General features: G+C 37.6%; 1 protein-coding gene across 15 annotated transcripts in view; it reads left to right on the plus strand.

The window, feature by feature from the left end:
• Positions 1 to 21,981, plus strand: part of ROBO2 (roundabout guidance receptor 2) — a gene marked incomplete at its 3' end in the record, with an annotated part of 1,552,622 nt that overhangs the window by 1,460,503 nt on the left and 70,138 nt on the right. For all 15 annotated transcript variants that reach the window (XM_080654546.1, XM_080654549.1, XM_080654547.1 and 12 more), the window contains 2 exons: positions 1,361 to 1,532; positions 18,309 to 18,491. In XM_080654546.1, coding sequence (XP_080510672.1) covers positions 1,361 to 1,532; positions 18,309 to 18,491 — 355 coding nt within the window. The remainder of the gene's footprint in view (positions 1 to 1,360; positions 1,533 to 18,308; positions 18,492 to 21,981) is intronic.

Here is a 21,981-nt window from a genome sequence, read left to right on the forward strand (position 1 = left end):
CTAGCCAGTTCTATTAGATGGAAAACTAGACACACTACTTGACCCCCGAAATTAATATATGGTATGTGAAATTAAGCTGAATTATTTCACAAAAAAACATTGCAGATTGAATTATGTTATTTCTAAGAAAAAATGATAAACTTAAAATATAATTTTTAAAAATGAAAATAGGAAAATTATATATATTTTAAAGTTTTTTAAGTATTAGGACACATTGTTTTAAGAGCAACAATAATCTGCTATTGTGTGTGTGTGAGTTTTAATAAGGTTAGCATTTTACTATTGTATAACCTGAGACTAAATATCCTAAACTTCCACCTACTTAATTATTGATTTTTTTACATGACAAATTCTGTGTGTCACAAATTATAAGCTTTCTCAATTATATGAGATTATTATATTTTGGTAACAATATGTATTTAGGTCAGGACTAAATATTCCTCCAAAGTAACACAGATATCATAGTGTAAATCAAAGAAATATACAATTCACAAATATTGTTTTAAAGAGTTAGCTTCAAGAAGTTTACCTATGTTAGAAATAAACCCTTTATGTTCTTTATGTATCTAGATTGTAAAATACTATAAAATAAGAATACAAATATATAGAGAGAGCACATTTATTTTATAACACTTTTCACAGTAACAGATTTCCATATCCCAGAAGAATGTATGCCTTAAAATTTTATTATTACTAGAAGTAAAAATCCAGCTTTCATCACATTAGTATTTAAAGACTTCCCAACACTTTGTTCTCATGCATATGTACTTGTGTGTTGATATATTGATCAATATCAAGATTTATTACTATCAATGTAAATATTCACTTTAATTTCATCTCAGTCAATACCTATAACTTAAGTCAATTAATCTTGTTAGCTACTTCTGTGTAAGTTAATATTTTCTTAAATGAAATATAAATTACTTAGATGTGCACCTATGTACTTTGAATATTACAACTTACAATAATTATATTTTAATAGATTATATGTATAATAAATCTTGAAAAGTAAATGAAGAACAGGAATTTATGTTTTAATCCCTATGCAAATGCTGTTTTCATCCAGGAACCACTGTATATAGGCGTTAAGGGAATTATTGTGTTATGAGCATTCAATGCTGATTTTTAGATATAAAGGAACATGGCATAGTTTCAGCTTTCCTTATTGTTATTTCCTTAATACACACACACACACACACACACACTGCAGAAATTATGCTTTGAAAATGTCAGTAACAAATACTTCCATAAGCCTAGGAAGTAGTTGATCACTACTAAATATATTTGATCTACTATACTGATCTAATTATGAGAAATGATAATTCTATCTTTTTTTGTTATTCACTTTACATTTCTGTAGATCTGGTGTCTGGGAAATGAAACACGATTTCATATCAACAAAAGTGTGGATGCAGCCATTCGGTCTGTAATAATTGGTGGATTATTCCCAGGTATTCAATACCGGGTAGAGGTTGCAGCAAGTACCAGTGCAGGGGTTGGAGTAAAAAGTGAACCACAACCAATAATAATCGGTGAGTACCAACCTATATAGTCTGTGCATAATAAGTTACCTGGTTGCACGTAGATTATTTTTTGAATCTCCATCCTGACAGTGGATATGCAGTAATGAATGAGAGGGTACACACATCATACAGTCAAATGGGTTAGCTGACTAGAGTTTCTTACAAAAATGATTAGCAATTGCTTATGCTGTTAAGACTCCCATAAACTTCTTAAAATTATAATTACTGAGTTTAGCTGCTGAAAGGTTGTTTGAAAATTATTTTTAATCAATAGTTTCATTAGTAATGTTGATACCAATCTCTCCTATCTAATGAAAGAGTAATATGCAAATTGACCATCACTCCAACACACAAGATGACTGCCCCCATGTGGTCAAAGATGGCTTCCCCCATGTGGACACAAGATGGCTGCCACAAGATGGCCAGCAGGGGAGGGCAGTTGGGAGGGACCAGGCCTACAAGGGAGGGCAGTTGTGGGCGATCAGGCCAGCAGTCCTAACTGCCCTCCCCTGCTGGCCTGGTCCCCCACAACTGCCCTCCCCTGTAGTACTGGTCACTCTCAACTTTCCTCCCCTGCTGGCCTGATCACCCACAACTGCCCTCCCCAGCCTGCCATCTTGTGGAGGCCATCTTGTAACAACATCATATGAGGGCATCGTGCAAGGGCATGACACCACCTAGGCTTTTATTATATAGGATATTTCCATGTTGTACCAACATTTGATGTTGCCAGTCTATAATTTTAGCCATTCTTGTGAGTGTAAAAAGTACTCACTTCAGTTTTCTTTGATGACTAAAGATGGTGAGCAAGTTTACATGTGCATATTAGACATTCACTGTTTTTTTTTTTGGTAAAATGTCTTAAGTCTTTAACTTTTTAAAAGTATGTTGTTTGCCTCCTGCTACTGATAAGGAGGAATTATATAACCATTCTGTATACAAATTCTTTGTCATGTATTTGTATTGCAAATACTTTTTTGTTTATGACTTCTCTTTTCATTTCCTTAATAACCTTTTGATGGACAATTTTTAAATTTTAGTGCATTACAGTTTATCAAACTATTTTTTTTTTATTTTTAGTGCTTCCTAGGAAATTGTGTCCCACCTCTAGATAGTGAAGATATTTTCTTCTACGAGCTTTATAATTTTAACTTTTATGCTTAAGTATATAATTTGTCTTCAAGTAATTACATGTGGTGTGAGGGTTGAGGCTTATTTATTTCCAAGTATATATTAAATTGCATTGGCATCATTTATTAACTTTCCTTTCCCTAGTTAACCATATATGTATAGATCCATTCCTGGATTCCCTGTGCTGTTCCATGTCATTATATGTCTGTCCTTTTGCCAAACCACTGTTTTGATTACTGTACCTTATAGAAAGTCATGAGATAAGGTAATGTGAATACTCCCTTATTTTCTTCTGCAAAATTGTTTTGGCAGAAGAACTGTTTCAAAGCAGCTTGTCAGTTTATACCAATTATTGTTGTGATTATTTCTTGAAAACACAGTGAATCTATACATCAAATTGGAGAGATTAAGTTTTTTTATTGTTGAGAGATTAAGCATTTTAATAGTGAGTCATTCTCTGCAGAAATATGATGTATCTCTTCATTATTTACCTTTAATTTCTCTCAACAATATTTTGTCATTTTCAGAGTATGGTTGTGTTAAACTTTTTTCTTCGTGTTTGATTTTTACACTAAGTGGGTTCATAAAATTTTATCAACTATTCTATATTATACACTGAGTGGCCAGATTATTATGCTCTCTGAACGCATAATATGGCCACTCAGTGCATATATCTTATCTAATAAGAGAGTAATATGCAAATTGATCGTCACTCCAACACACAAGATGGCCGCACCCATGTGGACACAAGATGGCCGCCACAAGATGGCCAGCAGGGGAGGGCAGTTGTGGGCGATCAGGCCAGCAGGAGAGAGCGGTTAGCGGGGACCAGGCCTGCAGGGGAGGGCAGGTAGGGGAGACCAGGCCTGCTGGAAAGAGCAGTTGGGGGCAACCAGGCCTGCATGAGAGGGAAGTTGAGGGGGACCAGGCTTACAGGGAGGGCACTTGTGGGGAAACCAGGCCTGCAAGGGAGGGCTGTTGTGGGGGAGCCGGCCTGCAGGGGAGGGCAGTTGAGGGGGAGCACGCCTGCTGGGGAGGGCAGTTGGGGGGGAGCAGGCCTGCAGGGGAGGGCAGTGGGGGGAACCAGGCTGGCAGGGGAGGGCAGTTAAGGACAATTGGGCCAGCAGGGGAGCAGTTAAGCATCGATCAGGCTGGCAGGGGAGTGGTTAGAGGGTGATCAAGCTGGCAGTCAGAAGCAGTTAGAGGCAATCAGGCAGGCAAGTGAGCGATTGGGAGCCAGCAGTCCTGGATTGTGAGAAAGATGCCCGACTGCCCACCAGGATTGGGCCTAAATGGGCAATCAGACATCCCTCAACGGGTCCCAGATTGCAGAGGGTGAAGGCTAGGCTGAGGGACACACCATCCCGTGCACGAGTTTCATGCACCAGGCCTCTAGTATATATATATATATATATATTTGAGGAGGTGTGTCCCTCAGCTCAGCCTTCACCCTCTCCAATCTGGGACCCCTATAGGGATTGGGCCTAAACGGGCAGTTGGACATCCCTCTCACAATCCAGGACAGCTGGCTCCCAACTGCTCACCTGCCTGCCTTCCTGATTGCCCCTAACCACTTCTGCCTGCCAGCCTGATCACCCCCTAACCACTCTCCTGACAGCCTGATTGATGCCCAACTGCTCCCCTGCCAACCTGATTGCCCCTAACTGCCCTACCCTGCAGGCCTGGTAACCCCTAACTGCCCTTCCCTGCAGGCCTGGTCCACACCAACTGCCCGCCCCTGCAGGCCTGGTTCCATCCCCAACTGCTCTCCCCTGCAGGCCTGAGTCCCCCCAAAACTGCCCTCCCTTGCAGGCCCAGTCGCGCCCAACTTCCCTTCTCTGGTGGCCTGGTTACCCCTAACTGCCCTCTCCTGCAGGCTTGATCGCCCCCAACTGTCCTCCCTTGCAGGCCTGGTCCCTCCCAACTGCCATCCCCTGCTGGCCATCTTGTGGCGGCCATCTTGTATCCACATGGGGGCAGGATCTTTGACCACATAGGGGCAGCCATCTTGTGTCTTGGAATGATGGTCAATTTGCATATTACTCTTTTATTAGATAGGATAGAGGCCTGGTGCATGGGTGAGGGCCAGCTGGTTTGCCCTGAAGGGTGTCCCAGATCAGGGTGGGGGTTTCCTTGGGGCATGGGGTGGCCTGGGCAAGGGGCCTGTGGTGGTTTGCAGTCCGGCCATGCCCCCTGGCGACCCAAGCAGAGGCCCCAGGATCTGGGATTTATTTATCTTCTATAATTGAAACTGTAGCCTTGAGCGGAGACCAAGGCAGGCCAGGGTGTGTGGAAAGCTTGGCTTCCTCCATTGCCGAGGGCAACTCAAGCCTCCTGCTCTCTCCAGCTCCGTGGCTGCTGCCATTTTTATTGGGATTTATTTATCTTCTATAATTGAAACTTTGTAGCCTTGAGTGGAGGCCTGGGCTGGCCAGGGTGTGTGGAAAGCTTGGCTTCCTCCATTGCCGGGGAAACCCAAGCCTCCTGCTTGCTCCATGGCCAAAGCCATCTTTGTTGGGTTAATTTGCATACTCACTCCTGATTGGCTTGTGGGCATGGCTTATGGGTATAGTGGAGTGATGGTTAATTTGCATATTACTCCTTTATTAGATAGGATATATATATATATATATATATACATATATATATATATATATATATATATATATATATACACACACTAGAGGCCCGGTGCATGAATTTGTGCATGGGTGGGGTCCGGCCCACCTGGCCAGGGGGAGGGGAGATGGGTGGTTGGCCAGCCTGACTACTGGTCCGAAGTCCTGGTTGAGGGGACAATTTGCATATTACCCTTTTATTATATAGGATATACACTGAGTGGTCAGATTATTATGCGTTCAGAGATCATAATAATCTGGCCACTCATTGTATATGAATTTAATTTCTTATGTTGTATTGTTATCTTATCACCTTATTAACTTCACTTATTTATTTTAATAGTTATGAACTACTTCTTAGGCATATATTTGAAAAAATCATCTGTTTTCTTTCTCCTTATTTGTGTTATTATGGTAAATTCTATTGACTGGTTTCAAAGATAAACTTTGCTTTCCTGGATTAAACCCCAATTGGTCAGGATATATTATCCTTTTTACAGATATTACTTAATTTGATTAGCTAATATTTTATAAAGAATTTTGTATCTGGTCATGAGGGATATTGATAGGTAGTTTTCTTTTCTTCTTTTAAGGCAGGGGTCCTCAAACTTTTTAAACAGGGGGCCAGTTCACTGTCCCTCAGACCGTTGGAGGGCCGGACTATAGTTTAAAAAAAAAAAAACTATGAACAAATTCCTATGCACACTGCGGGCCCGGGAAGAGTCGGCTGCTAAGCAGGACAGGCAGCGGCACCCAGCGGGCTGGATAAATGTCCTCAGCAGGCTGCATGTGGCCCGCGGGCCGTAGTTTGAGGACCCCTGTTTTAAGGATTTGGAATTGGGATTGCTAGCTTTATAAAATAGATTGGGATTTATTCCTTCCTCTTCTATATTTTGTAAGAGTTTTTTCAGGCCTTGTATTATTTCTTCCTTATATACTTCCTAGAATTCAGCAATTCTATCTGTCCCTGGACTTTTCTTTATTTTTATAAATTTAAACTTATTTTGAATTTTTATTTCTTCTGCGTTGGTTGTGGTAAATAGATTTTTGGTTTTTGCTCACCAATAAATTTGTCTTATCCATCTAACTTTTGAAATTGATTAACATATGCTTATTTTCAACTAGAGGCCTGGTGCACAAATGTGTGGGGTCCCTCTGCCTGGACTGCGGGGATTGGCTAAAACCAGCAGTCCAATATCCCCCAAGGGTTATAGTAGTACACGAAGCGATAGGTGGCCTGGGAGGAGCCGGAGCCCTGGCCGGGCACCCCGCCATTCCCACTCATCCTGGCCCTGCTGAGCCTGCCACCACCACCACTGGGTAGGCTCACTGCCATAGCTGCGCTCACCAGCCGTGAGCCTGGCGTCTGGCGCCTGTCAGTCAGCTGAGTGGTGCTCCAGCTGTGGGAGCACACTGACCACCAGGGGGAAGATCCTGTGTTGAGTGTCTGCCCCTGGTGGTCAGTGTGCATCATAGCGACAGGTCAATCAGTTGACTGGTTGCTTAGGCTTTTATATATATATACTAGAGGCCCAGTGCATGAAATTCATGCACGGGTAGGGTCCCTAGTGATGCCAGCTGCCAGCTGGGGCCTCCCTTCCCCCGGCTGCCTGCTGCTGCTTCCTCCACTGGCCGTGGCCGGGGCAGGGCTGTGAGTAGTTGGCCACCTGGCCCCACCTCCTGGCTGAACTTCTGGTTGAGGGGACAATTTGCATATTAGGCTTTTACTACATAGCATAGATATATCCTTATTTATAATTGTTTATTGTAATGTTTGCAAGATGTGTAATAATGCCTCCTCTTTTATTCTTGTACTAGAGGCCCAGTGAACAAAATTCATGCACTGGTAGGGTACCTAGCAGCTGCCAGCTGCCTGCCGGGACCTCCCTCCTTTCCCCTGGTTGCCTACCACTGATGCTGCCACTGCCACCACTAAGGGCCTCCCTCCCTTCCCCCGGCCAGCCCTGCCCCCTGGTCGAACTCCCAGATGAACTCCCAGTCAAGGGGACAATTTGCATATTATGCTATTATCATATAGGAATCTGGAGATTTATATTTTCTCTCATTTCCTTTATTATTGTCCCCATCCTTCCCTTCTCTCTCCTATTTTAACCATCCTAGACAAGGTTTCATCAATTTTGTTATTCAAAGAATAAACTTTTGACTTTTTTGTTTTGTTTATTTGTTTTCTAGTTAATCAATTTCTGCTATTTTTTCCTTTTATTTTCTTTTATGTTGCTTCTTAAGATAGAAATTAATACCAATTATTTGAACATTACTTCTTTCTAATATGAATATTTAAAGTAATAAAATTTCCCAAAAAAGTGATCAATTTCTCTATAAGCACTTCTTCAGCTGAAACTTTTAATTTGATATTTTATGTTACTTAATATTTTTAACATAACTTTTGATATTCAGTATAGAGTTGAAAAAATGTTTTCCACTTCCTCTAAGGATTTCTGTTTTTTTACAGAGGTTATTTAGAAGTTCATTGTTGAATTTCCTAATGTTTTGGGATTTTCCAGATAGCTTTTAATTACTAATTTCTAATTCAATTCCACCAAGGTCAGAGCATGTACGTTGTAAGAATATGGCATTTTATTTTTATTTATTTATTTTTTAATTTAATAAATCTTTATTGTTCAGATTATTACAATTGTTCCTCTTTTTTCCCCCATAGCTCCCCTCCACCCAGTTCCCACTTCACCCTCTGCCCTTACCCCCCGCCACTGTCCTCATCCATAGGTGTAAGATTTTTGTCCAGTCTCTTTCCACACCCCCTACACCCCTTTTGCCCCAAGAATTGTCAGTCCACTCCCTTTCTAGGCCCCTGATTCTATTATATTCACCAGTTTATTCTGTTCATCAGATTTTTTTATTCACTTGATTTTTAGATTCACTTGTTGATAGACATGTATTTGTTGTTCATAATTTTTATCTTTACCTTTTTCTTTTTCTTCCTCTTCTTAAAGAATACCTTTCAGCATTTCATATAATACTGGTTTGGTGGTGATGAACTCTAGCTTTTTCTTATCTGTGAAGCTCTTTATCTGCCCTTCAATTCTGAATGATAGCTTTGCTGGGTAGAGTAATCTTGGTTGAAGGTTCTTGTTATTCATCACTTTGAATATTTCTTGCCACTCCCGTCTGGCCTGCATAGTTTCTGTTGAGAAATCAGCTGACAGTCATATGGCTGCTCCCTTGTAGGTAACTAACTGTTTTTCTCTTGCTGCTTTCAAGATTCTCTCTTTGTCTTTTGCTCTTGACATTTTAATTATGATGCGTCTTGGTGTGGTCCTCTTTGGATTCCTTTTGTTTGGGGTTCTTTGTGCTTCCTGGACTTGTAAGTCTATTTCTTTCACCAGGTGGGGGAAGTTTTCGGTCATTATTTCTTCAAATAGGTTTTCAGTATCTTGCTCTCTCTCTTCTTCTGGCACCCCCATAATTTGAATGTTGGTACACTTGAAGTTGTCCCAGAGGCTCCTTACACTATCTTCATATTTTTGGATTTTTTTTTTTCTTTTTGCTTTTCTGGTTGAGTGTTTTTTGCTTCTTTGTAATTCAAATCTTTGACTTGATTCTTGAGATCCTCTAGTCTGCTGTTAGATTTCTGTAAAATATTTTTTATTTCGGTCAGTGTATGCTTAATTTCTAGTTGGTCCTTTTTCATATCCTTGAGGGTCTCGCTAAATTTATTGGCCTTTTCTAGAAAATTCTTGAAAAACCTTATAACCGTGGTTTTGAACTCTATATCTAGTCATTTGCTTTCCTCCATTTCTTTAATTTGTGATCTGTTTCTTTGTCTCTGCATTTTGGCTGATTCCCAGAGTTGACAGAGTGGCTTTATGTGCTAGGTGTCCTATGGGGCCCAGTGGCTTAGCCTCTCCCATTACTTGAGGTGGACAGTCTTGGTACACCCCTTTGTGGGCTGTGTGCACAGTCTTGTTGTAGTTAAGCCTTGATTGCTGTTGGTATCACTGGGAGGAATTGACCTCCAGGCCAGTTGGCTGTGAGGATCAGCTCTGTCTACATTGGGAGAACTTTTTTGCCGGAGACACCCTTATGAGACAAGACTGCAAAAGCCTCTGTGCTCAGCTTGGATAGGGTAGAGTCTCAGGGCGGAGCAGACAGCATTGGTTTCCCATAAGCCCTGCCCTAATAGGCCCCTGTGTCTCAGTGTCCCTTGGTAATTGCTGCAAGCACCTCTGAGAGAAAGCCATCCTCGAGTTTCACCCGCTGCCAGACAGTCCAGTGTCTCCCCGAATGAGTCTGGGTCCCCAGAGTCTCACTGGAACTGGAGTTCAGCGCAGTCAGGAGCTTTTGTCTCCCTCCCGCTTGAGAAAGCCAGCCGCGCACTCAGTTGCCAGTCCTCTCCGCACTAGCATCTCAGTACCTCTGCCTCCTGCAGCTACTCTGAGTCTCAGTGTGCTTTTCTCTTTTTTTCTAGTTGTAGAATTTCCACTCAGCCAGCCTTCCTGTGGTTCTGATGATGTCCGTTTTGTCTTTTAGTGTAGTTTTGAAATTGTTGTGCGAGGCAGCAGTTTAGGTGTTTACCTATGCCACCATCTTGGTTTCTCCCAAGAATATGGCCTTTTAAATATGGAGATTTATTTTAATGGCCCAGAATTTGTTCTTAGTGACTGTTTCTTATGCACTTAAAAAGTATGTGGATTTTTCTCTTTTAGAGTAGGATGTTAAATAAATGTCAGGTCAAATTAGTTGGTAGTATTATTCAGGTCCTTAATGTTTTTCTGTCTATTGTTGTAATTAATAAAAAAAAGAGTCTAGGAATTTATCATAATTGTAAGCTTGTTTTTTCCTCCTTTCTGTATATAAGGTATTGTTTCATGCATTTTGTTATTCTGTTTTAAGTTAATGCATTTTAGGATTGTTATATTTTATTAATGAACTTACCCTTTATCATTATTAAATGTCTTACTTATTTACTAGTAAGATTTTTGTCTGAAATTTACTTTATCTGATATTAGGATAGCCACATCATATTCTAAGTGTTTACTTGGTTTGTGTTTTTTCAATTTTTTTTTTATTTTAACTTCTGTTTCTCTGTATTTAGGTATATTTATATTTTTTAAAAAATATATATTGTTAGCTCTTTTTTTTTTACCCAATATGACAACCATTGCCTCTTAATTGGCTTGTTTAGACTATTATCTTTAATGCAATTCATTTAATGCTTTGGGGATTAATATTACAATCTCATTATTTATTTTCTAAGTTTATTCCTATTTACCCAATTTACTGATTTTTTTGGATAAATTAAAACTCTTTCTATACTATATTTTATGTCTAGTATACCTCTTTTTAATATATATATATGTGTATATATATACATACATATATATATATATATATATATATATATATATATATATATATATAATTTTCATTGATTTCAGAGAGGAAGGGAGAAGGAGAGAGAGATAGAAACATCAGTATAAGAGAGCATCATTGATGGAATCATTGGTCGGCTGCCTCTTGCACACCTCCTACTGTTGTGGGATCCAGCCCACAACCCAGGCATGTGCCCTGACAGGGAACTGAACCATGACCTTCTGGTTCATAGGTTGATGCTCAACCATTAAGCCACACAGGCTGGGCTAGTATACCTCTTTTTTTAATGGTTACTCTAAGGTTTGCTTATAGGATATGGATCTAAAATATATATAATTCCATTTTCCTTCTGCTCACTCTTTCTGCTATTGTTATGCCTTTTACTTTGTATATGTGTAACAAATGCCAATATGCAAACCAAAGTGTTATTATTGATTGTGTTTTAAATTGTCTACAGATAGAAAGCTATGAAAATGGTAAGATCAACGTTGTTTATTTCCCTTTTTTTAAAATCTTGCCCTTTGTATCACATATTTTGTCTAGTATTCTATTTGTTTTTGGTGGGTTTGCATGTCCATAGCTATTATTTCTTCATGACAAGAAATTGAAGTATTCAGTGAATTATTTATTTCATATAGGGCACTCCTCTGTTTTAGAATTTCCATTTGTTATCTTTTACATTTTCCACTTCCTCTGAAATTCCCCCTTTTGTTTATTGATTATAACTCTACTAGTGACCTGGTGCATGAAATTCATGCACATTAAAAGGGAGTTAATTAGAGGAAATATTTTAATATGCTATTTGCCCTTTCTTTATAATAGAAGTGTCAGAGATGAAAGAAAATTAGTAAAATGTATATGAAAATCTTCCTCCTGTCAGAGTCTGGGCATTCCACAGGAACCAGTGTTAAGTCCCCGCCCACCCACATGCACCTTAAAATTGCACGAGACCCAGACCCAGCCAACAACACCCCCATTGGGCTAGATCCAGACCCGGCCAGCCCCACGTAAGTCAAGCCCAGTTGGGGTGGGGGTGTGGCCTCAGGTCACCTGGCCCGGCACCGGGGCAGGGGTAGGGCCTGAGGTCCCCCATCAAGCCCTGCTGGGTCAGGGGTGCGGCCTCAGGTCCCATTGCCCAGTGCTGGGGTGGTGGATGCTGTCTGAAGTCCCCAGTCAAGCCCTGCCAGGTGGGGGGATGAGACCTGAGATCCCCCCGCCAAGTTCCACTGGGTGGGGGATGTAGCCTGAGGTCCCCCATCAAGCCCTGCCAGGTGGGGGGTGCGGTCTGAGGTTCTCTGGCCTGGCGATGGGGCGGGGGGCATGGCTTGAGGTCCCCTGTCAAGCCCCACCAGGCAGAGGGCGCAGCCTCAGGTCCCTGCTGATTTCTCATTAAGGCTCGTTATGGGAACTCAGCCTCTGCTGTGGGCACAGCCATCTTGTGTTACAGAATCCCTGCATCCACTGTGGGCGCAGCCAATTTGTTATGGCGTGACAGTCAATTTGCATATTTGCCCTTTATTAGATGGGATTAAGTTTATGAACATATTGTAGTAGCTACTTTGAAGTCCTTGCCCCCTAGTTTCAACATTTGTATCACCTAATGGTATATGTCTACTGATTTATTTTTCTCTTGATCTTGGGTCTCCTTTTTCTAGTATTTTGGCAATATTTTGCTTGTTTTTCTATACCCGCTAATTTTTTACTGTACACTGGACATTGCAGGTGACATACTATAAAATTTTGTTATCTTCTAACAGTGGTGATTTTGTTCTAGATGCAGTTACATTACTGGCTGACCATCTTTATCCTGTGTTGGCTTGTTTTTTACATTTTGTTAGTATTCTAATTGTTTATGGTAAATTTGCATGTTGCTAGTTATTATTTCTTCATCGCCAAAAATGGAAGTATCCAGTTAGTATGGAGCTGTTGATCTTTTGACTTTATTCTTAACTTAAAACCTTAGTTTGATTTTTACTTCTAAGGCATGTCCCACTTGAGGTTTCAGTGAAACGTTTAATATGTTTATCTAGTCCCCCTAAGTTAATTAAATTAAAAATTCACACACAATTTTCTCAGCAGTGGACAGATGCAGGAAGTCTGTTCAGCCTTTTCAGTCTTCTAGCTTTTGGTTCTCACCAAACCCTTCTTTCTCACCAACATCATTCTACATGCACAGAGTTCACCTCAGGACAGAGGGGGATCTGTTTACAGGTTTTGGAACATCACTCTCCTGTGGCCTTCTCTTTCATGTGGTTTCTCTTTTAATTTTCAGTCACTCTGAAGCTTTGAATGCTCTCCTCTTAAACATCACATTAATAAGATTAAGGTTTTCAGCTGGTGTTCTAGCTGCCTAGCCCTGCATGGATCGAGGTCTCTCAGGGAGAAAAAGAGCCTCATAAATGTAGATTTCCCCTATTGTGGTCCTTTCTTTCAAGAGGCAATATCTCCAGTTCTCCCTGGTTTTATTTGCTTGTCATAATCTTTAATTTTTTAAAAAATATTCTACCAAGAATTTACATATTTTAAAAACACTGTCTAGTGTTTGATGCAAGCCAGTTTGCCATTCCATTGTTTTCTGTTTATTTTTTGAAATGATGCACAGAGTGCATACTGCCCATTTCTGAAAATCATTTCTTATTACAAAGTATTTGTTGTATCTGAAGAGATTTAGCATTCCTTTGTAGAGGTAATTTTTTTTTTTAGATTCTCCAAGTTTTCCTTCTTATATATAATAAAGAATTAAAGAGAAAAAGTTATAGTACTAACTGTCCTCAAATTGCCTTTCCTTTCTTAATTAGTCATACAGACTGAATTTATTTCTTAACCTGAGGGAAACCTACAAGCTTGCCCTTCTGAGATTTTTTTTTAAAATAAATTGGACTAAGAAAGAAATACAGGTAAACCCAAAAGAATTTAACTGACATATATATTCCATTTATAGTATTTAGAAATAAGTTAAATTTTAACTTAAATTAGATATGAGACATGTTTAAAAGATGTAGTTTTCTATGAGAGCTCCTAGATGACTTAATGAACCTTGTTTTCATTTTTGTACTGTCACTCTAGCACATATATGAAATGGGTTGAATATAATTGTTTAACTAAAGATAAGGAAGATTACCAAATATCTATATTTCTCTTTTTATTTTTCTACTAGAGGCCTGGTGCATGAAATTTGTGCATGGGGGGGTCCCCTCAGCTCAGCCTGCACCCTCTCCAATCCGGGACCCCTTGGGGGATGTCCGACTGCCGGTTTAGGCCCGATCCTGGGCATCAGGCCTAAACCGGTAGTCGGACATCCCTCTCACAATCCTGGACTGCTGGCTCCTAATCGCTCACCTGCCTGCCTGCCTGGTTGCCCCTAACTGCCCCCCCTGCCGGCCTGACCACCCCTCACTGTCTCTGTGGCCTTATCATCCCTAACTGACCCCCCTGCCAGCCTGGTCGCACCTAACTGCCCCCTGCTGCTGACCAGGTCAACCTCAACTGTCCCCCCACCCCCGCCGACCTGGTTGCCCCCAACTGCCCCCCCTGCTGGCCTGGTCGCCCCACGCAGCCTGCTGTTCAGTTGTTTGGTTGTCCCTTATTAATCCCCCTGCCAGCCTGGTCATAAGCAGCCATTTGTGAGGGTCAATTTGCATATTACCTCTTTATTATATAGGATAATCTTTAGTTATAAATATAATTTTCAAGCATGGCAAAGTTTTGTTATTATTTTATAGTGACTACCTGTTTGCTCCCCAATATTTTGGGGATTTATAACACTGGGAGGCAAGTAAATAATTGCAAGAACATCATTTTACCATGTTCATGTCATGACAGTTAAAAATGAATGATTGTATAGGAATTGAAAACAATAAAGTGAATTATGATTATTTTAAATCAAAGGGAAAGTTTTGCTTAACTCATGTTATTTTAAGAAGACTAAGTCTTTAAATGCAAAATGAGTACCTTTTAATTTATAGTTTTGTGTATCATGCAAAGGTCTTAGAATCTTTCTATGAAAGAAAAATAATCTCCTAAATGATAGTTTTATCTCTCATTCAATAGGTAAAATATGCAATATTCAAATTGTAATCACAGAAAACGGAATATTTTTCCACTTGAAATGAATATACATGCACACACATATATTCACACACACACAGCAAGCAAAATTCAACCCAGAAAAGGCTATTTGTCTCCAATAGACTTATTTCTTTTTAATAATTACTGTTATACTAAAGAAGCCCTTAATTGTTTCTTTAATTACTGCTGCATATCTATCTTATCTTGTCAGATAATCTTATCTGCACAACTGTTATTCCTTGGTTGAAAAGTGATTCAGTGATGTCTAACTTCCTGTTCTGTTTCAATTTATGCTTCCTCTATTGTCCATGCAGCACTGGAAACAGCACTTGAAGTGACTCAAGCTCTAACTCATTTTCCCTTTGCTTTAATTAAGTCATGTATTGACATTTGATGTAATTTATAGCTGATAAATTTAGATTTGTCTTATGCCAGACCATGCACTGTTTCATCTATTCCTTCTCAGTTTAGTTTTCATTCCAGAAAGTTCCATTAAGAGGCCATTAATTAAAATGTTGTGTAAACATAATAAGCAGTCTTACACAGGCTTAAAAGTAAAATTGGTCTTTTGTATGTAGCTTTCACTGGTAAGATGACTTTTACATCAATATGTCCATAGTTCTATATATTGGTGCATTCACAAACACACAAATGCTACCAAATGCATTTACATACATAAGCATCCGACAGTATGCCTTATAACAAATTGACATAGTAATTGTGCTTTATAATGTAGCTAGTATTTCTTTAATCATTTGGTCATTTCACACTTACCTTACATAGTTGGTAATGATATATGAAACAGGTGTAAACTTTCACAATAATAGGTACTCTTGAATCTGATGTGTCTAATTAATTTTTAGTGAAACAAATTAGTTTTGTTCTTCATTACTCTCCAGTAGAAGGAAGACATTATATTTCATATTTTTTGTCTGCAAGAACAATGGAGCATTACAGGTCACACACAACAATCTTGTCTATGCTATAATTAGTGCAACTGACAACATTGTTTCAAAAATATCAGCAGCATAAGGAAGAGTAATACACCTATGGTAACAAATATTGCACTATATTAAATATGACATTTTATTAACCTTTTATACAAATGAAGAAATGTTGTTTTCTTTTTGTTCTGTGAGGTATCATTTTCTCTTTAGTAACTAAAAATATCACCAGATATATCTATGTCTCATATTAAAAATATGAACTCATTTTAAATACATTTTGACTATGTTTATATATAAAATAATTAAGGGCAGATAGATTGGGAAAATAAATCAGGTTTACTAACTACATAAGTGAATCTGTATTTTAAGTTTTAAATTAAACTCAAAAGACATTTTAGAAATGAAATATAAGTACGTATAAAAAAGGCTAGCTGCTATAACAAAGAAGCCTGCATTCTGATTGGCTTAACAAAAGACAAGTTTCTTTCTTATTTATAGCCCAGTCTAATATTTTATACAGTTATTCAGGAAATTTCAGTCTTTCCAGTTAATGGCTCCACCATCTCTTAGGAAGGCGGTGTCCCCTAAGTATTGTCACAACATATGGGTCAAGTCTGAAGGTAGTATGCATCACTTGTGCCCATGTACCATTGGCCAATACTCATTCACTTTGTTACACTCAACTATAAGGCAGTCTGGGTGATGTGGGCTGATTTTCTTACCTGGAATAAAAGAGAAACTGCAGTAAACGAGTCACCTGTGGTTTGCAGGACTCTCACGTCTAGACAGTTTACAACTTACATCCTTGAAGTTACCTGAGTGGCTCTTAAAATAAACCTTAACCTTAAGTAGGCCATAATTTTGAGTCACAAACTACTGTGTTTCTATTAACCTTTTTACGTACAACATCTCCTCGCAAATAGAAGGCACTGTTGTCAACGAACAAAAACTGGTTCTCAAAAAGTTTAAGTGCCCTGCATAAGCTCACTGCTTACTTAGCTAATAAGTGGCAGAGATGGTATTCAAATGCAGAACCTCAGAGTCCATGCTCTTTCTAATATATTTCAGTGCCATGATAACTAATAAAAATTGCACATTCCTTTGATGAGATATGCTAAAATTTGCCATTTATATTTGGATTATAATTTACTTATAAATAGTACTTGATTAGTCACTAATAAGGTATAATATTACATTGGAATCAGTTTAGGCTATCACAAACAAAGCTATTACAAATATTCATGTATTAGTCTTTATATGAACATCTGATTCCAAGTTGCAGTATTTACATACCACAAGTGGAATACCTCTTAGTAATAAAAAAGAATAATCTATACACAGCAACATAGATGAATCTCAAAATAATTGTGCTGAGCGAAAGCCAGATAAAACAGAGTACATACTGTATAATTCCATGTATATAAAAATCTAAGAAATAAAGATAATCTACAGTGACAGATCAGTGGTTGCCTGGGAGTTAGCATGGAGAGGTTGAAGGGTTGAAGGGAGGGATAATAAATGGGCAGGAGGAAACTTTGGAGACTAAAGGATATACTCATTATCTTGGTAGTAGTAATGGTTTCAGATCTGTATGTATATGTCAAAACAATTAAATAACTACTTTATATATGTCAGTTTATTATATTTTATTATGCATCAATAAAGCTATTAAAATAAAACCTTAAAAAAGAAAAACCACTTAATTCTCAGTGTTTAAACTTCTTAATCTGTTAAGTACCTACATATTTGTTCTTCAGTGATATTACAATTATGCCTATTTAAAAATGTGGATTAAGACTTTTAAAATTACCTCTGAGAGGTCTAGATTATAAAAAACATGACTACTTCTAGAATAATCTTAGTTCAGGTTTAAGTGTATGCTTTAATTATGCAGACCTTTGAATTAAATTTCAAGTTGTCCTTTGAGCTCAACTTTTAAGTGGATTTTCAAGTTAGTTTCATATACTTTACGGTAATATATATAAGTTTTATCTTTTCATAATATTTTAATTATAAATACTAATCTTTATGACAGGATGTTTACATAATTATCATTGTTTTATGCATTGCACTGATTTTAATACATTCCTGAAAATTAAGTGGTTTGACCAAAATAAGTTCCTTGGTATGATATTAAAGACAGCATGAAGTTCCATATTTTTGAATCATGAACATTTGAATTTGGACCATGCTGTAAAGGAAAGAGAATTTGCAAAGACCCTGTGCTGAATGTGGCAGCTGCATTTTTTATTGTATGAGACTACATTAAAAGACTCTTTACCTAACTGAAGAAAAGTTGCCATTATTTCAACCCCTAGTAATTGTTTTAGTACTCATCTATAAGGTGGTAAATCAAGAAGCAGTTCTGAATCTATTCATAATAGTAAACCAATCATAAGAGAGCAATGTGGGTGTTTTTTTTTGTTTAAATTAATTTTTTTCTTTACTGATTAGCAATGTTTTTAATCACATTTCAAGCTCATGATTTGATTATTCTTCTGTAACATAAAATATTCTTATCAATAATTGTGACAGGTTCAGGACACAACCAATATTACTTGCTTTCAAAGGAATTTTCTTTTTTTTGTGTGTGTGGTTTTAGAGCACCATGTGTATTGCTGTGTTTGTTTTTGTGTTAATATTTACTAAAACTATTGTTTCTTCCATAGGCGGACGTAATGAAGTTGTCATTACTGAAAACAATAATAGCATAACTGAGCAAATCACTGATGTTGTGAAGCAACCAGCCTTTATAGCTGGTATTGGCGGTGCCTGCTGGGTAATTTTGATGGGTTTTAGCATCTGGTTGTATTGGCGAAGAAAGAAGAGAAAGGGACTCAGTAATTATGCTGGTAAGAGACTATTTCCAGCTAAGAAAACCTCTTATCTTTAAGAATGTGTTGAAATGAAAAATAAAGAATGGAATGGGATGGAATACTAGAAGAGTGAATGAATGAATCTTTTTTGCTTGTTTTAAACATCTTTTCTGTAAAATGTAATCATAAACAACATGCTTTAAAGCATTGCTATTCAGTATATCACATTATGACCATAAGGCAATCTTTTTGCTTGAATTTCCAATGAAGCATAACGAGAGTGCACACTGATAAATGCTTAGCCATTTTTCTCAACTAGTTCATCAAAACACAAAAATACACAGACTTTGCATGCTATGAAGCCATTCCTTGAGATTTTCTTTAGGCAAGAGGATTACTAAAATGCTCAGGAAAAAAAGTCTTGACAGAATTAATAAGACTGGTGATGCATAAATTAAGGATTCACTAGTCACTTGAACAGATGTCTGGTTCAAGGCGACCAATGAGCATGTTAGAAGGAAGAGAAAGGAGAAGAAAAAGAAGCAGCAGAAGAAAAAGAGGTCCAATGTGTTCTACCTGCCGGAAAAGATGTTTTGTTTTAGAATCCAAAATAGAATTTCAAGGTTTTCAAAATTGTGGGCTTTAAAATATTTCCAAGACGAGAGAGAGAGAGAGAGAGAGAATGATCAAGTCAGTGACTAAAAGAATGAACTCAGTACTGAAGCTTGTTTAATAACAATTTTGACTGCAATTCATTTTAAATTTTTTATCTAACAATAATCAAAAAAGAAATTATCTCACAATATTTTACACTTTTAGAGTTTATAAGCAAACAATTTTGATTTAACATCATTCTACAAACACTTTAGAATTTTTTTGAGAAATTTTATTCAATCTTCTATTACCTTGGTAAGAAGCATAAATACCTTAATAACTGATTTTAACAAGGGTTTCATTGCGTATTAAGTTTATAAACTGCTGTAGTTTGTAGACTTCTAAACTGCTGAGAATGTCTAAATAATGAAAATGAAAAAACAGCACCCACTTGTTGTCTGGTCAGTTATTTTACAGAATTTAAATTTAATTATAACATTGTGGCCCATGTCCACAGCTTATGAAAATAAAGTTTATTAGTTACTGGATAGAATAATCCCCAGCACTAGAGAAAGTATTACAGTGTCTCCATTGGAAAGGGGCTTCCATGCTTTGTGATCTGCTGTCTTTCTGTCATTCTCTTTGTTATTGATTGCTGATTCATTCTTGCTTATGCTTTGAGAGCTGATTCACCACACCAGTGAGGGATTCTTCCCAGAAAGGGATGGCAGGCAGTAACTGCTGAGTGTCAGTCTTGAACCTGGACGATACTTTAATGTACCTTCTTGATTTGCAGTGCAGTACTCCACCCTCATTCCTGGAAGGTACTATCAACCCATGTGTTTAATCACTTACAATGTTACATTTTTTCTCTGTGACACCTTCATATACTAGTAAATCTTATAAAACATATAAAAGAACAGATTTCATTCAAAGACTACTTTGTGTTTATCCCTTTGCTTGGCTTTAGTGAAAACATTAAAATATTGACTATAGTAGTCACTTTAGTGCAGTGTGGCAGTTTTGCTCTCCATTCTTCACTCACTCATGCCTCATAAATAGCAAAGCTCTTATAATTAGTAGGTTTGTGCTTTAGTAAAATTATGGTAGACATATTTTTCCTTCTTTTTCTTTTTTTTAACAGCAGGTTGTGTTTTTTTGTTGTTGTTGTTCGTTTGTTTTTGTTTTTGCAAAATCTATGTATTTGATTTGAAAATTTCTGTTGGTCTTTGAGCTTGACAAGAATAGTCCATATACTATTATCATTTCTCATAGTGATTGATATCCATCTGCTTGTAGAAGAACTGCTAACTCAGAAGGTGTATGCCCTTCAAATATTTTGGAATAAGGCCAAACCAGAAAGCAGCCTTTCAAAACCTTTATACTTAATTGATAGATGGCTGTCTCTTAGAATGGATTCACCTTCAACTAGTAATTTGCCTTCCAGCAACTGCTGTTCCTTTCTTGTAGGTGAAAAGCAAATGAAAATTGAAACCACAGGAACCTAGCATTGCATATCTGACTTGCTGATATTTTCTACACATTTCCCTCCAGAAATAGCCTATCCTTTACCTGTTAAAGTGTTCACTGCTTGTCCTTATACAATGTAAAGAATATGGAGATTTTTAAATAGGAATGATTAATGAAGTATATATTTTTCATGGGTTTAAATTCTGATATTTCATGAATGAGCTAATGATGCATTTTAAGAGCACAGAGATTTCACACGGGGCTATTTTTTTCTGAAGTGTGTTATAAAATTATATTGAATAAGTTCTATATGGTTCTGTTTATATTTTTATTTTCATAAACATTTCTCTGGGAATCATAAATTTCACAAGAAGAAAATGAGATTTTACTTGCAAGATGAAAAGCCTAACATTTCTACTTTTTCACTACATTGTAATATCTATATAATCTCAAAACTTTATTGTTGGCACATGATAACAAAATAATTTTTCCAAATAAACAAAATTTTGGATACTTATTAAAATTAATTTATAATATAAGATACTTTTCTTATTTCAAGCCCTAAGTGTGATGTGGTATTATACTTAAATATCTGATGTGTTACACATATTAAGAAACATGTATTTTAATGAAACTGGACCGATCTGAGTAGAATTGCACTGTAGGTAGAATTTGACTTTCACACTCCCCTTTTCCTGCTCCTTTCCAAGTCTCTTCATCTCCACTAGAAGTAGAATGGGGGGATTTTAACTAGTGGGGAGACATGTAAATACCTTTCAGGTTGGAAATTCTTACTCTCGCAGGATGTCTCCCACTCATCCTTTTTAGGCAAAAACTCATTCAGAGACTGTTATTGTTGCTCTTCTTTTGACTCTCCATCATGTGAAAAACTGTATTTGAATGCTTAGAAGGAAGAGAAAGGAAACCTGCCCCTCAGTATTGATATTTTTCTTATGTCAGCTTTAACATATTTATCAGAGAACACTCGCAGTTTAACACTTTAGATTGTAAAGACAACTATCAAGAATCAAATTCAAACTTGTACCTTTAAGTGACCTGAGAGCATTTCGCTGAACATGTTTTGCTTCTGTACATAGTGGAAATTAGAGATTTCCCCAGGGCAATGTAACACACTAACTTTCTATTCATTTTTTCCTCTTTATCCTTTATTTAAATTCTTCAAAAACAAATATGCGCTACAGGTTTGCACGTGGTGCAAAAAGGGAATCTAGATTTGAAAAAGTTATTCTCAGATCTCATATTCTACATGAAGTCACTTTAAATTTTTCCAGGGCAACATGCAATGTTATTTATCTTAATCTTCATTTGAGCACTAACAGTCTTCTTGTCACTGCACCTGACATCCCTGACCGCTATAATAATTTACCAACTTAGTTGTTACAGGGTGAAATAAGATTATAAAGAGATTTGGGCAGAAAATATTAGATTATTTTTGAATCTA

This window comes from Plecotus auritus (assembly GCF_963455305.1).
Source record: "Plecotus auritus genome assembly, chromosome: 2".
In the NCBI taxonomy this organism is placed as follows: Eukaryota; Metazoa; Chordata; class Mammalia; order Chiroptera; family Vespertilionidae; genus Plecotus; species Plecotus auritus.